Genomic DNA, 20,161 nt, shown 5'->3' with positions numbered 1-20,161 from the left:
ATAAACTTTTTTTGAGTTGACTGAACTTAAATTTTTAAGGCAGCCAGGTTACAAATTATTTTAAGTTGACTCAACAAATTGTTTTTTACAGTGTACCAGGGCAAGCAGGTTTGTGAAAATTTTGATTCAGATCGGGACTTCAGAGCAGGTTAGTGAACCATTATTCCGATCAGATTCAGTTTTTTTTTATTATTATTATTATTTTGAAGTTATATACTATTTTATATTATTTAGCCTACTTACTGTGCATAGTTACACTTGATCCAACATGTTGTTATTATTTTAGTTGTATGTGTCTTATATAGGCTTTATTTTGTTTATTTAAACTACTGTGCTCTTTATTTATTGACCGTTGCATTTGTTTTGTTTTTTATTCTGACCTCTTAGACTGCAAATTATAATGGTATATTTGAGCTAGTGAATCTATTTCTGTCCAAAAATTCCCTAAAAGAAATGAACATGTTCTCCTCCCTGTCTAATATGAATCAGTGGATTATTCCGGATTGTACCATGTAACAGATGCAGATGGAAACGTCTGTAATCCCAGCCATTTGGCAGCCATTGGACATGCTGTATCAAACACATAGACATATAGTAGTAGATTTCCTCTCTCTCTTTTCTCAACTCATCCTAGTCTTTTTTTGCACTGTAATTTCTCCAAATTCCACAAGATGGCAACAAATTTCTTCAGCATTGAGCTTATTTTTTTGTAAAAGTGAATCAGTTTTTACTTTTATTTTTTCCGTTTTCATTTTAGTTTTAAAGTTTTAGTAGTATTGTTGTGTGTTTGTCATTTTAGTATTTTTTTCATATGTTTGTCTATAAAGTTTTTATTAATTTCTATTTCAGTTTTAGTTGTTTTAAATTAAGTAAAACTAAATATGACAATGACAACTAGCCTAGGAAAATAATAAGTAAGCTGAAATAATAAGTTTTTATTTCTTTGATTAAGTTCTGTATTACATATATTCAAAATGAAAAAATATAGAAAGCCTATATATAAAAAAGTTACCTTCAAATTCTTCACTGTTTGCAATTGTTACAAAAATATAATAAAATAAAACTGAATCATTAGACCGCATAAATCACATGAACACACTGTTTAAAATTAAAACAAAAATATAAAATAAAAACAACCTGTATGTATTTTAGCAATCCTAAATGCCTTAAAAGAAAGCTTTTAGTATTTTTTGAAATACAGTAAATAGTAATAATAATACTAATAACAATTATTTATTTTATTTATTTTTTTATTTATTTATTGCTATAATATTTTTTAATTGTTTTCCACTTAAGAAATGTTTTGTCAAATTGTACTACTTTCTGCACACTAATTCGTCCCTATAGTAAACCCGCACGCACGTCCTCTAGACTCTCCAAGGACTGAGGCGCATCTTTAATCTTGTAATGAGTTTAGATCCAGCAGCCAAAGGTCATAATGAGTGATTTCTCCTCTTTACTCTCTCTCTGTCTGTCTGTCTCAGTCTCTCTCTCTTCTTGGCACACACCCACTTTCTCTGTCACAGCCAATACACACTGCCTGTCGACCTGTGCTGCACACTATAAACTGTGTGTATGTGTGCCCGCATAAAGCAGCCTCCCTCTCCTCTTCTCCTCCTTTTTCTGTCTCTCGCTCACACGCAACCAGTGCTCTCCTCAACCTCATTCTCTCCTTTCATTTTTGTGGTGCTATTAGGCTGAACCCATGGAGGACTACCATAAACCAGACCAGCAGACCGTGCAGGCGCTGAGGAACATTGCCAACCGCCTCCGAATCAACTCCATCAAAGCCACCACTGCAGTGGGCAACGGGTAAGAGTTGGTACAGTTTCTACAAAATACCTGCAGCTTGGTGTTACATAGATAGATAGATAGATATGTGCACTAATTCTTATGCTACTGTTGTGCGAGCAAACACACTCTTGCATGCACACCCTTATGCAAGGCATAATCTTTGTCCTCAAAACATTAGCAAACAGATGGTGAAGCGATGCAGCTAGAAAAAGGATAAAATATATTAAATATATATATTAAAAAAGGTTTTTTTTAATAATTTTGTATACTGTATATTTTTAATATTTATACTGTATAAATATTAAAAATATAAAGCAGTATAAAATATAAATATAAAGCAGCCACTATATAATATAAATAAAAAATTATAACATTCTTTTTTTTTGCATTTACATCAGTGTATTTGTAGCTAGACTCTTTTTTTCATAGACCCTGGATCTTTAACATTCTGTCTTTTTCATTGCCAAGTACAATTTGGAGAACTTAAACAGGAAAAAAATCAAAACAATTAAAATATATATTTTTTTAATTATAAAAAAATTATAAAAACATTAACATCTGCTTTTATAATTCATCATTTGTAATTATTTTTTAAAAATGTGTGTTTTGAATATGGTTGCAAAGAGGCAGAAAATTTCTGGTAAATTTCCAAAAATTCCCCAAGATTCCAAAAAAATCCTGGAAAGTTTCCAAACTTTACTGGATTTCATACTGGTGGCATTGTGGTTACTATATAGATGTTATATAATAAATATATATCTATATAGATTTTAAATAATAATAATAATAATCAAATAAAATAAATAAATAAATATAATACAGGACTACACAAAATATGTTTAGCAGTTGTTAAAATTTTAATAATATAATATAATATAATATAATAATTAAGTTCATGAGATGTGTGCATGGAGATGATTGTTGTTTCATGATCGTTGTTTCATACACATATGAAACTGCATGTTATTTCCTCTAGGCGAAGTGTGTTTTCTAATGGTTCTGCTGAGCTGTTATGTAAGCTGCCGCATGAATCCAAATGGCGTAGTTATTCATATCTGATATCTGAAGATGACTGAGCATAACGTTAAATTGCATTTAAACACATTGATTTGTGAGGTGAAGATCTGACAGTATAGCGAGTGTGTCTCACAGCATGGGGTTTTTAGTGCTGTCTGTGACCTAATCTGGAAACAGGTGGATGTTAGTGGGTGGTATGTTTGCTCAAAGCTTTAGATTATGCCACAAGTGTGGTGCTGGTGGGGCAACCTGGATTAAACATCACCTTTGGCATCCTTTTGGATAGACGGCTGCTAATTGTCTTATTCTGACCTGACAAGCTCAATTATTTGTCTTTTGTGTGTGTGGTGAGTTAATGTTACATCATTAACTGTAATGAAAATGACAGGTTAAATGAACCTAAAATTACCTTAACTTTATATATCTTTTAGACTCGACTTTTTTTTCTTCGTTTTTTTAATGGCAGGCATCCAACATCATGTTGCAGTGTGGCGGAGATCATGTCTGTACTTTTTTTCCATACTATGAAGTACAGGCCAGATGACCCCAAGAACCCCAACAACGACCGCTTCATCCTGTCCAAGGTGAGGTTAGGAAAGGCTCAGCTAACTGGGATTATTCAAGTGTCAGGTTTAATATTTCAAGTTTAAATCAAGATTCAAGATGACGCTCAGTCAGGAGCATGGCATTATTTGGTGCTATGCCATTACCATGGTAACAGTGATGGTAATACTGTAGTGTTTTAGAATATGCAATGATACTGAATCTATTTAACAATGTTTACTATGCTGTTTAAATGGTACTCCAGGATACTTGGACTAATACTATGGTATTACAGTTGTAAATGCAGAAAAAAAATGTGGTGCATAGTATGGTACAAAAAATGTTGGACTAACATGCTATCATATCAAAAATTGTAATACTTTAAAAATCCTTAAGGATGATTCAGTTTAAATATATTTTTTTGATTGATATGATAGTTATGATGGTCATCAATCTTATTAACCATTAATACCCAAAATTATAACTAATAAATATACAATGAAATGTACTATGACTTCCATTAAAACACATAGCCCAGAGTCCAAAATATAATATAAAATAAATTATATTATAATTATTATAGAATTATTATATAATATTATAAAATATAATAATAACATAATAATATAATATAATATAATATAGGGTTAGGCAAAATATGTTTAGCGAATTCTTAATAATATTATAATTAATTTAATAATAATAATAATACAATATTATGGTTATCAATATGTTTATTGATTATTTAAAAGTTGTTATGTAAGTTGGATAATTGCATAATAGTGATAATATAAAATGCATGAAATATAGGTCAATAAAAATATAATATAATATAATATAATATAATATTATGTTTATCAATATGTTAATTGATTATTTAAAAATTGTTATGTAATTTGGATAATTGCATATTAGTGATCATATAAAATACATGTCAATAATGATATAATATAGTGTAATAAATAGGCATATGTTTATCAATTTCTTAATAATAATAATGTAATTAATTTAATAATAATAATAATAAATTAATTTATAAAAAAAAATTTAATTTAAAAATTAAAAATTAAAATGAATAAAGTTTATTACAATTAATACATTAATAAAATATTTTATATATATTTTTATTATCTATATTATTATAACAATATAATATAATATAATAATATAATATAGAATGTCAAAAACACAGCCCAGAGTCCAAAATATAAGTATATAATATATTATAATATAATATAATACAATATAATATAATATAATATAATATAATATAATATAATATAATATAATATAATAATATAGAATGTCAAAAACACAGCCCAGAGTCCAAAATATAAGTACATAATATAATATAATATAGTATAATATAATATAATATAATAATATAGAATGTCAAAAACATAGCCCAGAGTCCAAAATATAAATATGTAATATGATATAATATAATATAATATAATATGATAATTACCCAAAATTTTAACTAATAATTATACAATGATATGTACTATAAAAACACAACCCAGTCCAATGTATAATATAATATAATATAATATAATACAGGACTGTGCAAAATATGCCTATCACATGTTACACTTTTGAAAAGTGAAGTAAATTTTGGATAGTTGCGTAATAATGGCAGTGTGGTTGACCCATAAATTTTGTGTTCCCAGGGTCATGCAGCCCCTGTCCTGTACTCTGTGTGGGTGGAGATCGGCTTCTTGAAGGAGTCTGAGCTCATGAGCATGTGTCAGGTGGACTCCACGCTGGAAGGACATCCCACACCTGTGAGGAACACTGATCTTCTTCTTAACACATTCAATTACAATGAAATAAAAGTGACCTGATCTCAGATCAAAAAATATTTACCAGCACCGTGAGAAATATTGCAGTTTATTGGGTCAGAAATAATTGTTCAGGTTAAACTGGCTGCAAACGCATGAGCCGTTAACCAATGACAGCCGTTATTTTATGTAACATCCACGTGAATGTGTGTGTGTTTGACAGAAGCAACAGTTTGTGGATGTGGCCACAGGCTCTCTGGGACAGGGGCTGGGCGTAGCCTGTGGAATGGCCTATACGGCTAAATACTTTGACAAATCCAGGTAAAAATGTTACCCATAAACCCACACATTCACAAAACACAGCATATATTAGGTCTATAGTAACTCAAACATCTGTATTGCTTGTGCTTTGTAGCAAACTCAAACTTAATTAGATCTATTTTTAAAAATACCCAAGTTCTCAGATGCTCAAAATGTAGATATAATATGTAAAGATGCAGAAAATGTATCTAGAGTGGTAAAAATGTGTTCTCTGGATGTTTTTCATTCATTTTCGCAGTTTTTTATTTACCTGAGTGCTCAGTGTAATCTCATGTTTGTATGTCTGTGCTGCGGATTTTAAGGGTGTGGAGTTTTCCCGTCAAGCTGTGTTTTTGCGATTCTTCTGCTCTAATAATCAAAGCCCCGGTGGCCATCACTCAGTTATTTTTGTATCTTGGATAGAAGCACACAAATTATTCCCAAATTGAAACCTAATTTTTGGGAGATCCTATTAAAATCTCTCTATTTATAATGCATCGTAAAAGCCCATAAATATATACTCAGTGTGAGTGTCGCTGTGCAGAGAAGGAGGAATAATGCATGCTGTGTTGTGTAAGAGCACTTTTCTTAAATCCCAGATGATTTCTAATCAATTCAATCTATGTCTTCTCAATCGTGAAAGATGTGGTGGATCTGGTGTGACAGGAAAGTGTCAGGTGGTGTTAAGGAGGGCGGCTGTGATAAGGTTTTACACATCAGCAAGCAAGACAATTGGTTGATTTTTTTTCCTATATACATTTTTGCGAAAGAAGTCCCTTGTGCTTGCCGAGGCTGCATTTGTTTGATGTAAAATACAGTAAAAACTGTTACACTGTAAAATAATATTACAATTTAAAAGAACTGATTTCTATTTGAATATATTTTAAAATGTAATTTATTTCTCTGATGCAAAGCTAAATTTTCAGCATCATTACTCCAGTCTTTAGTGTCACATGAACCTTCAAAAATCATCCTAATATGCTGATTTGCTGCTCGCTTAATGTCACTAACATCGCTTAATATTATCAATGTTGAAAGCAGTTGTGCTGCTTCATATTTTTGTGGAAACCATGATATGTTTTTTGATTTGGTTCTCACTTATCATCAATTATTATTGATTATATGATTGCTAAACCATGATTTTTCAGGATTCTTTGATGAATCAAAAGAACACTATATTTAAATATATTTTGTTATTTAGAAATCTTTTGAAACATTATTAAAGTCTTTACTGTCACTTTTGATTAATGCATCACTATTTTATAAAAAAAAAATAATTACTATAAAAATAAAATTACTGACCTTTTGAATGGTAGTTATATAAAAGATAAATAAATAAACAAAAAAAAAGAAACATACATATTTACTTAACTTTTTACTTTTTATTAAATTGTTTGGCATTGAATTTTTGAATGAATTTTGTATTATTTGTATGTTTGGGGTCTGAGAAAAAAATGTTATTGTGACTTTATCTCACATCAATTTTGTGAGATTATAAAATTGTGAGATATAAACTCACAATTGCGGAAAATAAAGTCAGAATTCTGAGAAAAAATCAGAATTTCGAGATATAAACTCATATTTCTGACTTTTTCTCAGAATTGAATAATATAAAATCACAGTTGCGACAAAGAGTCAGAATTGCATAATATAAACTCACAATTGTGAAAAATAAAGTCAGAATTGTGAGAAAAAGCCAGAAATGCAAGTTTGTATCTATAAATGTATAAATCTATAAACTCTTATAAAATCCGATTTTGAGAGGGAAAAAAGACTAATGTTCTTAGAACTGCGAGTTTGTTTCTCACAATTCTGACTTAGTAACTCGCAATTGCATGCTAGACAGTCAGAATTGCGAGATAAAAACTCACAATTCTGAGAAAAAAAGTCTGAATTGAGAGTTTATATCTTTCAATTCTGAGAAGTACTGAAATTTCTCAGATTGTGAGTTTATATCTTTTCATTCTGAGATAAAAAATTTACAAAAGTATTAGGTTGAAAACTTTTAGGAAGAGTTTGGAGACCAGAATACTGACATATACATAAATCAAGTAGGCCAGAAAGTAAAAGAAACAAACCCACCAAGAAAATAATAAATACTCCCCCTGCACTCAGAACACCTTAGCAACCACCCACATTGTCCTAGCAGCTGCATAACAATGTACAAAAATACACTCTGAATAGCATAGCTATACAGCTTGCCAACCACTAACAACACTTGTCCATCATGATGGCAAATTTGCACATGCAAGCACCATTGTCTCTAGAAAATGCAAAGATGTAGTTGTCTTTTCACTCTTCTGCAGTTACCGTGTGTATTGCCTGCTGGGGGATGGAGAGATGTCCGAGGGGGCTGTGTGGGAAGCCATGGCCTTCGCTTCCTACTACCAGCTGGATAACCTCTTGGCCATTCTGGACATCAACCGGCTAGGCCAGAGCGATCCAGCACCACTGCAGCACCACGTGGAGAAGTACCAGAGACGCTGTGAAGCCTTTGGGTAGGTTGGTTGGAGCTGGGGTTCAAACCCCAGAACCACAGATCCATGAGGTGTCACCACTGGACCCTTGGGCGAAACACATGATCTCAAGTTGCTCCAATATCTGTACATGTGGTTAAACATGTCATGTCTCAATCTAAAATCAAAAGAAATAATAAATGATTCTTTATTTAAAGAAAAAAGATGCATGTTTTTTGGACCATTATGAATCACATTTTTCATGACAATTAAACAGTATACATAAGCAAAATGACATCAAAAGTAAAATAGTTGCATGCATTTAAATTAAAAGTTCCTAATTATCATGAAAATAATGTCATAATTAAATAATATTAATGGTCTTTATAACCCTAACAGACTAAATTTTATTTTATTTTATTTTATTTTATTTTATTTTATTTTATTTAAAAAACAATAAATAATTCCCTGATATGTTTTCTTGAGTTTTCTTCTTTCAGTTAACCAAAAAAAAGTATTCATGCTTATTTAGCTGTCTTTGTTAGTCATTTTATTGTGTTTTACGTAAGATGTGCCAGTGTTATTTTAGTATTATTAATACACTATTATAGTATTTATTATTATTTTGAGTTCACTTGTATTAGGACTTTGGTTTTTATTTTAAATTTTGGTAGTTTTCTTTTGTGCTTTTGTCATTTTTATTCATTTTTGGATTTAAAAGTATTTTTATATAGCTTTATTTAATTTATTATTTAATTTTATTATTTAATTATTTATTTATTTTTCAGTTTTTTTAATTTTAGTATTTGTAGTACCTCAGTTTAAACAACAAATTGGAATTGTTGACTTGGCTAACTGACTACCAGTTTATTTTAAAAAATAATATATATATATATATTTTTATATATATTTAAAATATATATATATATTCTGAATAAATAAAATATATTTAAAAATGTAATTTATTCCTATGATGTCAGAGCTGAATTTTCAGCATCATTACTCCAGTCTTCAGTGTCACATGATTATTAGTTTGTAAGACTTTTAGTTTTAATTAACATGAATAACTCTGGGGTCAGCATGTTTATATGTGAATTTATTTGTGTTTGTGTGTGTTCAGTAAAAAGCCATTAGTCAGTTTGTTATTTGTTGTTTTTTTTGTTTCAGGTGGCATGCTATTATCGTAGACGGCCACAGCGTGGAGGAGCTGTGTAAAGCCATGAGCCAACCACGCCACCAACCCACTGCCATCATCGCCAAAACCATCAAAGGCAAAGGCATTCCTGGTATATTTCTTCCCATTACTTCCAAATGTATAAATAGTGATATAGCTCCATATTATCTGATCAAAAAACTCTGTTATCCTCAGTGGCAGAAGATAAGATGGGATGGCATGGCAAGGTTCTGTCAAAGGACATGGCAGAGAGCGTCCTGAGAGACCTCCAGAGCCGCATCCTCAACAGTAACAAGCGCATGTACCCGGCTTCACCCATTGAAGACGCTCCACCTGTGAGTCTTCGCAATATCCGCATGCCCAGCGCTCCCAACTACAAACCTGGAGAGAAGGTGAGATTTGAATGCCTGGATGATTTACTGGTGTAATATCATGGTCTGGCTCTCTTTAACATGTTCTTTTCCAACAGATTGCCACCTGCAAGGCGTACGGGATGGCCGTGGCCAAACTGGGACGTTACAATGAGCGAGTGGTGGCTATGGATGTCGACACCAAAAATTTCACCTACTCTGAAATATTTAAAAACGAGCATCCCAACCGCTTTATTGAGTGCTACAGCGCAGAGCAGAACATGGTAGGAAACTATGAAGTATGCCATCATGATATTTTAAAGAACAAAAAATGCAATGGCAAGCCTTTAAGCAAATCAGATAAAATCTGTACTGACTGTGATGAATTCCTGGTTAAAATATATATTTTTCATATTGATATTAAAAGGGCTAGTCCAAGTCAAATTCTGCAAAGGGGTAATAATGTAACAACAGTTTTAAAAAGTGATTTTTTGATATTATTTACAACAGAATCTGCATTTTATGGGTTTAAATGAAAGTTTTTATTATAAGGGACCATAAACACATCTTTGTGCATTAAAACCACTCCTCTACTGGTTAAAAAATTACGCTGATTTTCAGAAGTCAAATGACAAGCCAAACATGTCCATCTCTTAGTAACGTAATTTATAATTTATTTATGTATTTACAAGCCATGAAATAAACTTCAAAATTAGTATAATGAACTACGCAAAAAAAACATTTTTATAGTTACCCAAATATCAAACATTGTTCATTCCTCTTTCACGTCGTGGTGTGCGGGGAATGAGGAGTAATGACGAGGAGGTCCAGAACATGCACATTTATTAGACAATCCACAAAAGGAACAGGTACAGCAGGGAATCCACACGCACGCAAAAGACTCTGAGACAATACTGACATTGAATGACAAAACAAAATGGCTTCAGAAAGAACTAGAGTGACTTACAAGAACCGACAACCAAACGGTGAACACAACCAAACTTAAATACACAGACTAATCAGACGAGGACAGGTATAATCGATTAAACAGTGACGTAATAATTAAAGACAGAACAGGAAAGACCAAATGAGGGCATACATGGGGAAAAAAACACAAAACAGTCCACTGGGTGTAACACCCTCACGCATGTTATCATGTCTGTCAAAAACTTGGAATTGGAATATTAGAACTAAAAACATGGACATCAATCACTTCACTGAATACAACATCTATGTCTGTCAAAAAATAACATGCATAACATAACATGCATAACAAAAATAACATGCACAATGCATCAATCACTTCACTGAATGCTTGATGGCTTACGATCTTACGATCCATTTTTTTTAAAAATCTACATAATTTGAATATCCCAACATCGATGTCTGTCAAAAAATATCATGCACAATACTATAAGTATACATCAACATAAAATCATGGGCATCAGTCACTTCACTGAATGCTTAATGGCTAAGAAATTAATAATTATTACCTTGCGATCCATTTGTTTTTAAATCCACATAATTTGAATATCACAACATCAATGTCTGTCAAATTATAACATGCACAATACTATTCCCTGGTGAAAAAACAACATATGCTGGTAGGTAGGTTTTGATGCTGGTTTAAGCTGGTCCTTTGCTGGTTTATGCTGGTCCTTGACCAGCAACATGACCAGCTAAGGACCAGCATAAACCAGCTAAGGACCAGCTTAAACCAGCATCAAAACCTACCTAACCAGCACTCCAAGTTTCCAGTAAACAAGTTTCCAGTAAAAGATGATACATTTTACATAATTTGTTACATTTAACACAAAACCATTTAGTTACCAACATTCTTTAGAATATCTTCTTTTATGTTTCACAGAAAGACTGAAATTTCATTTTTGGGTGGACTATCCCCTTAATTGCTCCATTTCAGCACCATTGACAGTTTCGAGAGACAAATTAAAGGTCTGCAGATTTGGGAGACTAGCTTAATGAACGAAACATCCTTAACTGCTCCCTAGACTGTTCTGATAAAGTAGAGCTCTGGGATTGGCCATGTAAAACGCTCTTCAAAGCACCAAAGTTGCTGGTTTGTTGAATAATACATGGCGCTATATCCATAATGCAGCATTGAAGATGTGACCCACTTACGCTTCATTTTGCACCACGCCCTGCTGCAGTGCCGTTCCCTGAGAAGCCATGCAGAAAACCAGTGCCGCCTCCTTTTCATCTCATATGGACATTCTTTATGATCTGTATAAGTGCTGTTAGCCGAAATATTTCTGCTTTGTCTTTACGTAGTTCCCTTAGTGCAGGTGGAAGATAAAATGTAGGCCACTCATCGGTCATTTTGTGTTTTGGGAAGTGATTGTGATAATCTACTAATCAAACTAATCAGAGTTCAGATCTGTGCCAAACTCAGCAGTTAACCAATCAGAGGCAAATTAGAAGACATGTATCAATCTACATACTAAGTAGTACTGTATGCACTGTAGTCTGTCAAAAAAGAAATACAGATTGATTTTAATATATATATACTGAGTTATTTATTCAGTCCCACATGCAGTAGAGCAACTTACCGTTGCTGAGGCTGAGGTTATATTCTAGAGCATGACTTGCATGAAGAGGATTTGAGACAGGAAACAGGAAATGATAGCAGTGTGTGAGCTGCACTTTGGTAATTCCTCTCATATGAAGGATAAACTGTAGTTCCTGTTTAGCGGATTCCATGTGTCTCTTCCCTATATTACAGCCTACTAAAGAATGAGGATGTATGAGCTGTCAAACTACTGTCTGGTTTATCCACCCATAAATTACCAATGTCATACCTTTTGGCATCATTTATTTTACCTAAGTGTCTATTTGCACTAAGTGCAAATAGCCTGCCTTGTTGGCAGAGGCTATTTACACTAACTCCGCCCACCAATGAGTCATTGGGATACTCAACACTATAAAAGTCGCCTGCTAAACAACAGCTCCAGTGGTGCAGTTAAAGCACATACTGTAGTGGGCTTAAATCTGGGTGAACTTTTTTCTCCCTTTTCAAATCTCACATCATATTGGAAGTGCATTTATTTTTATAAACATAAAGGAAATAATCAAAAAGTTGAAAATAAAGTATCGGTTAGGGTAGGTGTAGGGAGGGATTAATTGTCCCAGTAAGGTGGCATCCATTTAATAATGTGAATTAAAACTATAATTTACACTCAATAAGTTATTATTGCATACTGGTTTATAATGTACTACAGTACTGATGTGCAGATAATTGCCTCTGTTTGCAATAAGTATTATAAATATCAGAAAATCTTGCTGTTTTAACACAGTGTAAATAGAATCTGTAGCTATTTGCACTTAGTGTAAATAGAACCCAATGCTATTTTCACTTAGTATGAATAGCATATATCGCTATTTGCACTTAGTATAAATAGCATGTATTGCTAAGAAAATATGTTATTTTTTACTTAGTGTAAATAGCATCTATTGCTAGCCACTGTCTTATTTTAAAGAATTGCTAGTGTTTTCTGGTTGGTTGTTAGTGTTGTTAGGTTGCTCTTGTACTGGCCCATGTTAAGAGTCAAAACTTGCTTTCTCAAATTTTTTGCCCACTGTCATCCAGCACATGAAAACCATAAATCTGATCAGTAAGAAAAGTATGTATTTAAAGGGACAGTTCACCCAAAAATCGCTGGTGAACTATCCCTTTAATAGGAATATTGCAGAATTTGGATCAAAAAAACAATAACATCCGTCTCTCATAGGTCAGCGTTGCCACAGGCTGTGCGGCACGTGAGCGAAACATTGTGTTCGCCAGCGGCCTGGCCACCTTCTTCACCCGCGCCTACGACCAGCTCCGCATGGCCGCCATCTCAGACAGCAACATAAACCTCTGCGGTGCCCACTGCGGGCTCTCTGTTGGTAAGAAGTCCTTTTTTTATTTTAAGGCCACAGTCTATTTTCTAACAGACAGGTGCACTCTCCAATCAAAATTCTTCCTTTTAAGCCCCGCCCATTTCCAGCACCTCCCACTTTCCTCTCTTACACTTTGCAGCTGTGACTCTGTGACTCTATCGGTGATGTTTTGGAATAGATTTGTGAGTGATTCACCCCTCCTTTTTCCTGAAGCTGTCTTTCTAATGTGTGTTTTGTTCTCCTGGTCATCTGGTGGTGGTGCGACTCTTAGCACAACCCCTTCTCCCTCTCTCCCTCCCCTTGTGTATCTCGGAGGCTGTCTCCGGGTGACCCGGCATCCCCTCCGTTAGCACAGGTACACTGCATGCTGTCCGTACACCTGCCTGACTGGCTTTCTGTCGCATGCGTCTGCACCTGCCTCACATATCTGATATGTAAATGCAGTTTGGTCTAAATTAATTGTGCGAGTATGTGGCTGGTGTGTGTGTGTGTGTTTCAGGAGAGGACGGACCGGCCCACATGGGGCTGGAGGACATGGCTATTTTTAGAGCCATCCCCACTGCTACCATTTTCTACCCCAGTGATGCCATGTCTACTGAAAAGGCTGTGGAGCTTGCAGCCAACACAAAGGTTGGCATGATGTATTTACTATTATGAATAGATGATAGATAGATCTGCAAAGAATCTGCAAAATATTAATTATTTTACCAAAATAAGAGGGACCATACAACTTGCATGATATTTTTTTAGTACTGACCTGAATAAGATATTTCACATAAAAGATACTTACATATAGTATACTGAATTTATAAAAACAACCCCGTTCAAAAGATTACATACGCTTGATTCTTATTACTGTGTTACCTGAATGATCCACAGCTGTTTTTTTGTTTAGTGATAGTTGTTCATGAGTCCCTTGTTTGTCCTGAACAGTTAAACTGCCTGTTGTTCTTCAGAAGAATCCTTCAGGTCCCACAAATTCTTTGGTTTTTCAGCATGTTTTTGTATTTGAACCCTTTCCAACAATGACTGTGTGATTTTGAGATCCATCTTTTCACACTGAAGACAACTGACGGACTCATAGGCAACTATTACAAAAGGTTCAAACTCTCACTGATACTCCAGAAGGAAACACGATGCATTAACTTTTGAACAGAATGTGTAGGCCTACATTTTGTCTTATTTTGCCTAAATATCATATTCTTTTTTCATTTAGTACTGCCCTTCAGAAGCTACAGAATATAACTTACATGTTTCCCAGAAGACAAAATAAGTTAAATTTACCCCCCCCCCCTCCCCCATTGCATTGTGTTTTTTTCAGGGGCAACTATTATTTTCTCTTGTGGACTACATGTAAATGTCTTATATGTGAAATATCTTATTCAGGTCAGTAATAAATTTAAAAAATTGCATTTTGTATGATCTCTCCTATTTTGGTAAAATAATTAACTTTTTGCAGATTCTGCAAGGTGTATGTAAACTTTTGACCTCAACTGTAGATATAATTTCCAGAAAAGAATCAGTAATATCAGAAAAGCATTTTCTTCTTCTCTTTTCAACTTTTCATAATCATCATAAGATTTAGCCCTTTTCATATTTCTATCAATTTTCTGGATCTGTTGCTTGTTTTTACTTTTATTTTCTTTTACTTTAGGGGGTTTGCTACATCAGGACCACTCGTCCAGAGACTGCAATCATTTACAACAGCAATGAGGATTTCCATGTTGGCCAAGCCAAGGTAAAGCTGTCCCTTAATCATCATTCAATAAAAAATGCATTGGAGACTCAATCTCAAAACAGTCATACATTTATTATACATTCACTGTGTTAAGCTGCATTATTAATATTATATGAGAATGTACGATAATGTACAATAAATGTATAAATGACTTGATTAGGTGGTGTGCCAGAGCAAGGAAGATCAGGTTACAGTGATTGGAGCTGGAATGACCCTCCATGAAGCTCTGGCTGCAGCTGAGCAACTCAAAAAAGGTACAGTGCAGATATTGTAAAATGTGTACAGTTGAAGTCAAAAGTTTACATACACCTTGCAGAACCTGCAAAAACTTACCAAAATAAGAGGGATCATACAAAATGCATGTAATTTGTTATTTAGTACTGACCTGAATAAAATATTTCACATAAAAAATGTTTACATATAGTCCACAAGAGAAAATAATAATCGTAAATAATAATCCCACAAATTCTTTGGTTTTTTAGCATTTTTGTGTATTTGAACCCTTTCCAACAATGACTGTATGATTTTGAGACCCATCTTTTCACACTGAGGACAACTGTCGTACTCATATGCAACTATTACAGAGGGTTCAAACACACACTGACGCTCCAGAAGGAAACACGATGCATTAAGAGCTGGGGGGTGAAAACTTTTGGAATTTAAAGATCAGGGTAAATTTAACTTATTTTGTCTTCTGGGAAACATGCAAGTATCTTCTGTAGCTTCGGAAGGGCAGTACTAAATGAAAAAATATTATATTTAGGCAAAATAAGAAAAATGTACACATCTTAATTCTGTTCAAAAGCATTTGCACCTTCTGTAATAGTTGCATATGATTTCCTCAGTTGTCCTTAGTGTGAAAAGGCTTATCTGATTTGCTGCTCAAGAAACATTTAGTATTGTGCTTAATGTAGGTATGTGTGCATTGTGTGCAATTCCACAGAGAGGATTTATATCAGAGTGATCGATCCTTTCACAATCAAACCCCTGGATGCCAAAACCATCATCGACCATGTGCGCGCCACCAGGGGTCGTGTCATCACGGTTGAGGATCACTATTATGAAGGTGGGTTTCAAGTTTAGAGCACATTATCCCTTGTCTCAAGCACACATTTCAGCCTGGCTGCACATCCAAGTAGCATGAACAGCACGTCCAGCGGAGATGGGTTGTATCGGTTCGTGAGTTTGTGGCAGAGTGCAATTGGCTGGCTGGAAGAAACATGATGTGTTGGCAAATTATCATTGGATCGGGAAGCGAAAGGCATTGTGTTGCCATAATCGGATGAGTTTTTTGGCTATGTCTCATTCTGTTCATTCAGGGGAAAAAAAGACAGAGAAGCGGAGGCCTGTCAGGTCTCCTTAAGCAAACGTACGGCCGCGGGGCTTGTTGTGACCTAGATAACACGGACGGCCCTGGACCTGGCATTACTGCCTGCGTGCCAGAGGAGAAGTGAGGCTGCATGAGAGAGAGAGAGTTTAACATCCAAAATCATTTTGAAAGCAAACATCCCCTCTGCCCCAGGGGAGAGAAAGAGGATCGGAATAGACAGAGCGAACATGTGATCATAGCAAGGTTGAAAGCAGTGGTATGTAGGGATAAAAAAAAAAGTGATTTGGATAGTCTATCATGGCATGATGTCAAACATATATGAATTTTAAAAGCAGGTGCAGAAGGTGAAACAGCAACCTTTATGCACGAATAAAATATGTTTCCAAGATGATAAAAAGAGCTTAAGATGGTCTGTTTTGCTGGTTTTCAGCACAGCCATCTAAACCAGCTTGGACCACCTTAAACCACCTTCAACCTTTTTTTTTCAGCAGTTGTTTTTAATCCTTTAAAGGTGTTGTGAGCAATTTTAGTTGTTTTTCTAACATCTGCCAGACAGAAAACATTTTTAATAATTAAAATAAAGCTGATATGACCCTAGACAACAAAATTTCATTTTTTTGAAAATGAGATTTATACATCATCTGAAAGCTGAATAAATAAGCTTTCCATTGATGTATGATATGATTTGTTAGGACAGGACAATATTTGGCAGAGATACAATTATTTGAAAATCTGTAATCTGAGAGTGCAAAAAATCAAAATATTGAGAAAATCGCCTTTAAAGTTGTCCAAATAAAGTTCTTAGCAATGCGTATTACGGATAAAAAATATCTTTTTTTTTTTGCAATGGCAAAGGTACATAAAATTACTACAAAATTAAACTGAAATTAAATAAAACTGTAAATATAAAAATAACAGATAACTAACATAACACTGGTTTGGGGTCAGTAGGGTTTTTTTATTAAAAATGTAATACTTAATTTCAGTAAATATGCATTACATTGATCAGAAGTGAAAGTAAAGAATAAAAAAGGTTTTCTATTGAAAAAAAATGCTGTTCTTTTGAAAATTTTTATTTATCAAAGAGTTCATTAAAAATGTATCATGGTTTCCACAAACATATGAAGAAGCACAGCTGTTTTTAACACTCATAATAATAATAAATGTAGAGTAATGGCTGCTGAAATAAATTACATTTTAAAATATATTCAAATAGTAAACAGCTATTTTAAATTGTAAAAATATTTCACAATAATTACAGGTTTTACTGTATTTTTGATTAAATGAATGCAGCCTTGATGAGCAGAAGAAACTTTTTCTCAAAATCATATTAAACAAATAATAAGTTTGGGATCAGTAAAAATGTTCATGTTTTTTAAAGAAGCCTTTCTGCTCATCAAGGCTACATTTATTTGATTAAAACAACAGAAAAAACGGTAATATTGTAAAATATTATTGCAATTTAAAATAGTGGTTTTCTATTTTAGTACACTTTAAAATAGAATTTATTCCTGTGATGAAATGCCGAATTTTCAGCATCATTACTCCAGTCTTCAATGTCACATGACCCATCAGAAATCATTCTAATATGCTGATTTATTATCAATGTTGGAAACAGTTGTGCTGCTTAAAAAAATGTAGAAAGTAGGGTCATATTGCATGGTATAATAAAATCGTTTACCATTTACCATTACATCAGGGGTCACCAGACCCAGTCCTGGAGGGCCGGTGTCCCTCCAGAGTTTAGTTCCAACCCTAATCAAACACACCTGAACCAGCTAATCAAGGTCTTACTAGGTATACTTGAAACTTCCAGGCAGGTGTGTTGAGGAAAGTTGGATGTAAACTCTGCAGGACACCGGCTCTCCAGGAACAAGTTTGGTGACCCCTGATTTACATCTTTACCTGCTGTAATTCCACAGGTGGCCTGGGAGAGGCGGTGTGCACTGCCATTGTGAATGAACCCGGCTTCACTTTCCAGCGTCTGGGTGTCGCTCACGTTCCCCGCAGCGGCAAAGTGTCCGACCTGCTCAAAATCTACGGCATCGACCGCGACTCCATCACACAGGTGGTCAGGAAGATGCTCAGCAGCTCAGCCAATGCCAAGTAAACCTGTTCGCTTTGCCCCGCCCACTCCACCCAAATCAATCGAATAACCAGCTCCACAAACACTGTGTCACATGACTCCTCCTCTTCAGATCGTGGCCCCTCCCTCCACCTCGTTCACTGTGAATGACCCCAGTGTGAGTATAATAGTAATGTGAAATACGTGCTGTACATTTTGAAGTAACGTTCACATTCCAGTTTTTTTCTTACGAATATACTAATATTCAATAGTTTGAGGTAAGATTTTGTTTTTCCTTCAGAAAGGATGCATTAAATTGATTAAAAGTGACAGTAAAGACATTTATAATGTAAGGTTTCTGTTTCAAATAATTGTTTTTAACCTTGACAGTAAGAAATATTTCTTGAGCAGCCAATTTGCATATTAGAATGATTTTTGAAAAATCATGTGACACTGAAGACAAGTAACGATGCTGAAAATTCAGCTTTGCATCACATGAATAAATTACATTTTACAAAATATTAAAATAAAAACCAGTTATTTTAAATTGTAATACTATTTCACAATAATACAATTTTTACTGTATTTTTAATCAAATAAATGCAGCCCTAGTGAAAAAAATATTAAAAAATCTTACCAACCTCAGACTTTTGAATGCTAGTGTACATACAAATACACACATACAGGAGTCTTTTTCTAGCTCTTTTCCTGTACTAACAGTTAAAAATATAGGCAGGGAATTAATTAGATTCTGTAAATTCTGTATTGCGAAGACAATCGTAAGATTTCATGTTGATTTGAAACTCGACGCGAAGACGTATTTTACACTATCACCTCAGAAAACATCGATATGCTGTATGACGTGACACTCGTGTTTTTAACTGTCATTTGATAAGACCCAACAAAAACTGTTTGCGATTATATTTTAATACTTTTTATATTGTTGATGTGTAGCTATGATGACAGGGCGGGGCTGGATTTCACGGGAACAGATATGTGTGCGACAAAACGTTTTGATGTTCGTAGAGTTAGTCTTAAGAAAAAAAGAAACCGCAATCAAATGACAATGTCTGTAGGGTGCTTCAACTCAAAAGTGTTCAGTAAAGTAGTAAATGGTTGTCTTCTGTGAAACCGTTTGTAGTGTAATCTCAGTATTTACAAAGGCGGAGTAGCATTTTGTGGTGTTGTGAACATGAAACGTGGTCCTTTTCTGGCCAGAGAAGATGACAGATGAAGATGAAACCATCAGTGTCACTGGAACGTGCTGTTATTTCTGAACTATGAACCCGCAACAAACACTTCTTCTGTTATTTTTCTATGTATCTCAACAAGTGATTAAAGCCCTTTGCATTTGAGTTTGAGAGATCACGTGTGTTGCCTGGTTTATTCACACTAACAGGGAGGCTGGGGCTAGTTGTCACACACTTCAGTGAATATTTCCATTACCACCATTACTGAACAGGTCATTTACACATAAACACACACTGGCCACTATTGGGGCATGTTGTCACACTGTAAGTTGTCAAGAGAACCTGTTGTATATTCGAGCAAGTAAGATTGCTATATCTTTAATTTTACAGATTTTTATTTTGGGCGTTTTTATGCCTTTATTTAGATAGGACAGTGTAAGTAAGACAGGAAGCGAAGTGGGAGAGAGAGAAGGGGGGTGGGATCGGGAAACGTCCACGAGCCGGGATTCGAACTCGGGACGCCCGC

General features: G+C 34.3%; 1 protein-coding gene across 1 annotated transcript; it reads left to right on the top strand.

Moving 5' to 3' along the window:
- Positions 1-1,557: 1,557 nt before the first annotated feature.
- tkta (transketolase a) lies at positions 1,558-19,808 on the top strand. Its single transcript, XM_051122154.1, has 14 exons — positions 1,558-1,812; positions 3,278-3,395; positions 5,025-5,138; positions 5,359-5,456; positions 7,742-7,933; positions 9,059-9,177; positions 9,261-9,457; positions 9,535-9,699; positions 13,162-13,318; positions 13,812-13,942; positions 14,967-15,050; positions 15,211-15,304; positions 15,994-16,116; positions 18,303-19,808. Exons 1-14 carry the CDS (start codon positions 1,706-1,708, stop codon positions 18,488-18,490), a joined length of 1,887 nt encoding a protein of 628 aa, XP_050978111.1. The 5' UTR covers positions 1,558-1,705; the 3' UTR covers positions 18,491-19,808.
- Positions 19,809-20,161: the final 353 nt, after the last annotated feature.

The sequence above is a fragment of the Labeo rohita genome, chromosome 11 (genome assembly GCF_022985175.1).
Source record: "Labeo rohita strain BAU-BD-2019 chromosome 11, IGBB_LRoh.1.0, whole genome shotgun sequence".
NCBI classification, from domain to species: domain Eukaryota; kingdom Metazoa; phylum Chordata; class Actinopteri; order Cypriniformes; family Cyprinidae; genus Labeo; species Labeo rohita.
This window is presented reverse-complemented; position numbering and strand designations above follow the sequence as displayed.

Bases quoted from the DNA above. Each gene is read 5' to 3' on its own strand.
- tkta (XM_051122154.1), top strand. From the start codon at position 1,706: ATGGAGGACTACCATAAACCAGACCAGCAGACCGTGCAGGCGCTGAGG. The intron at 7,934-9,058 runs GTAGGTTGGTTG...TTTTTGTTTCAG, and splicing joins AGACGCTGTGAAGCCTTTGG to GTGGCATGCTATTATCGTAG. The intron at 15,051-15,210 runs GTAAAGCTGTCC...TGACTTGATTAG, and splicing joins TCCATGTTGGCCAAGCCAAG to GTGGTGTGCCAGAGCAAGGA.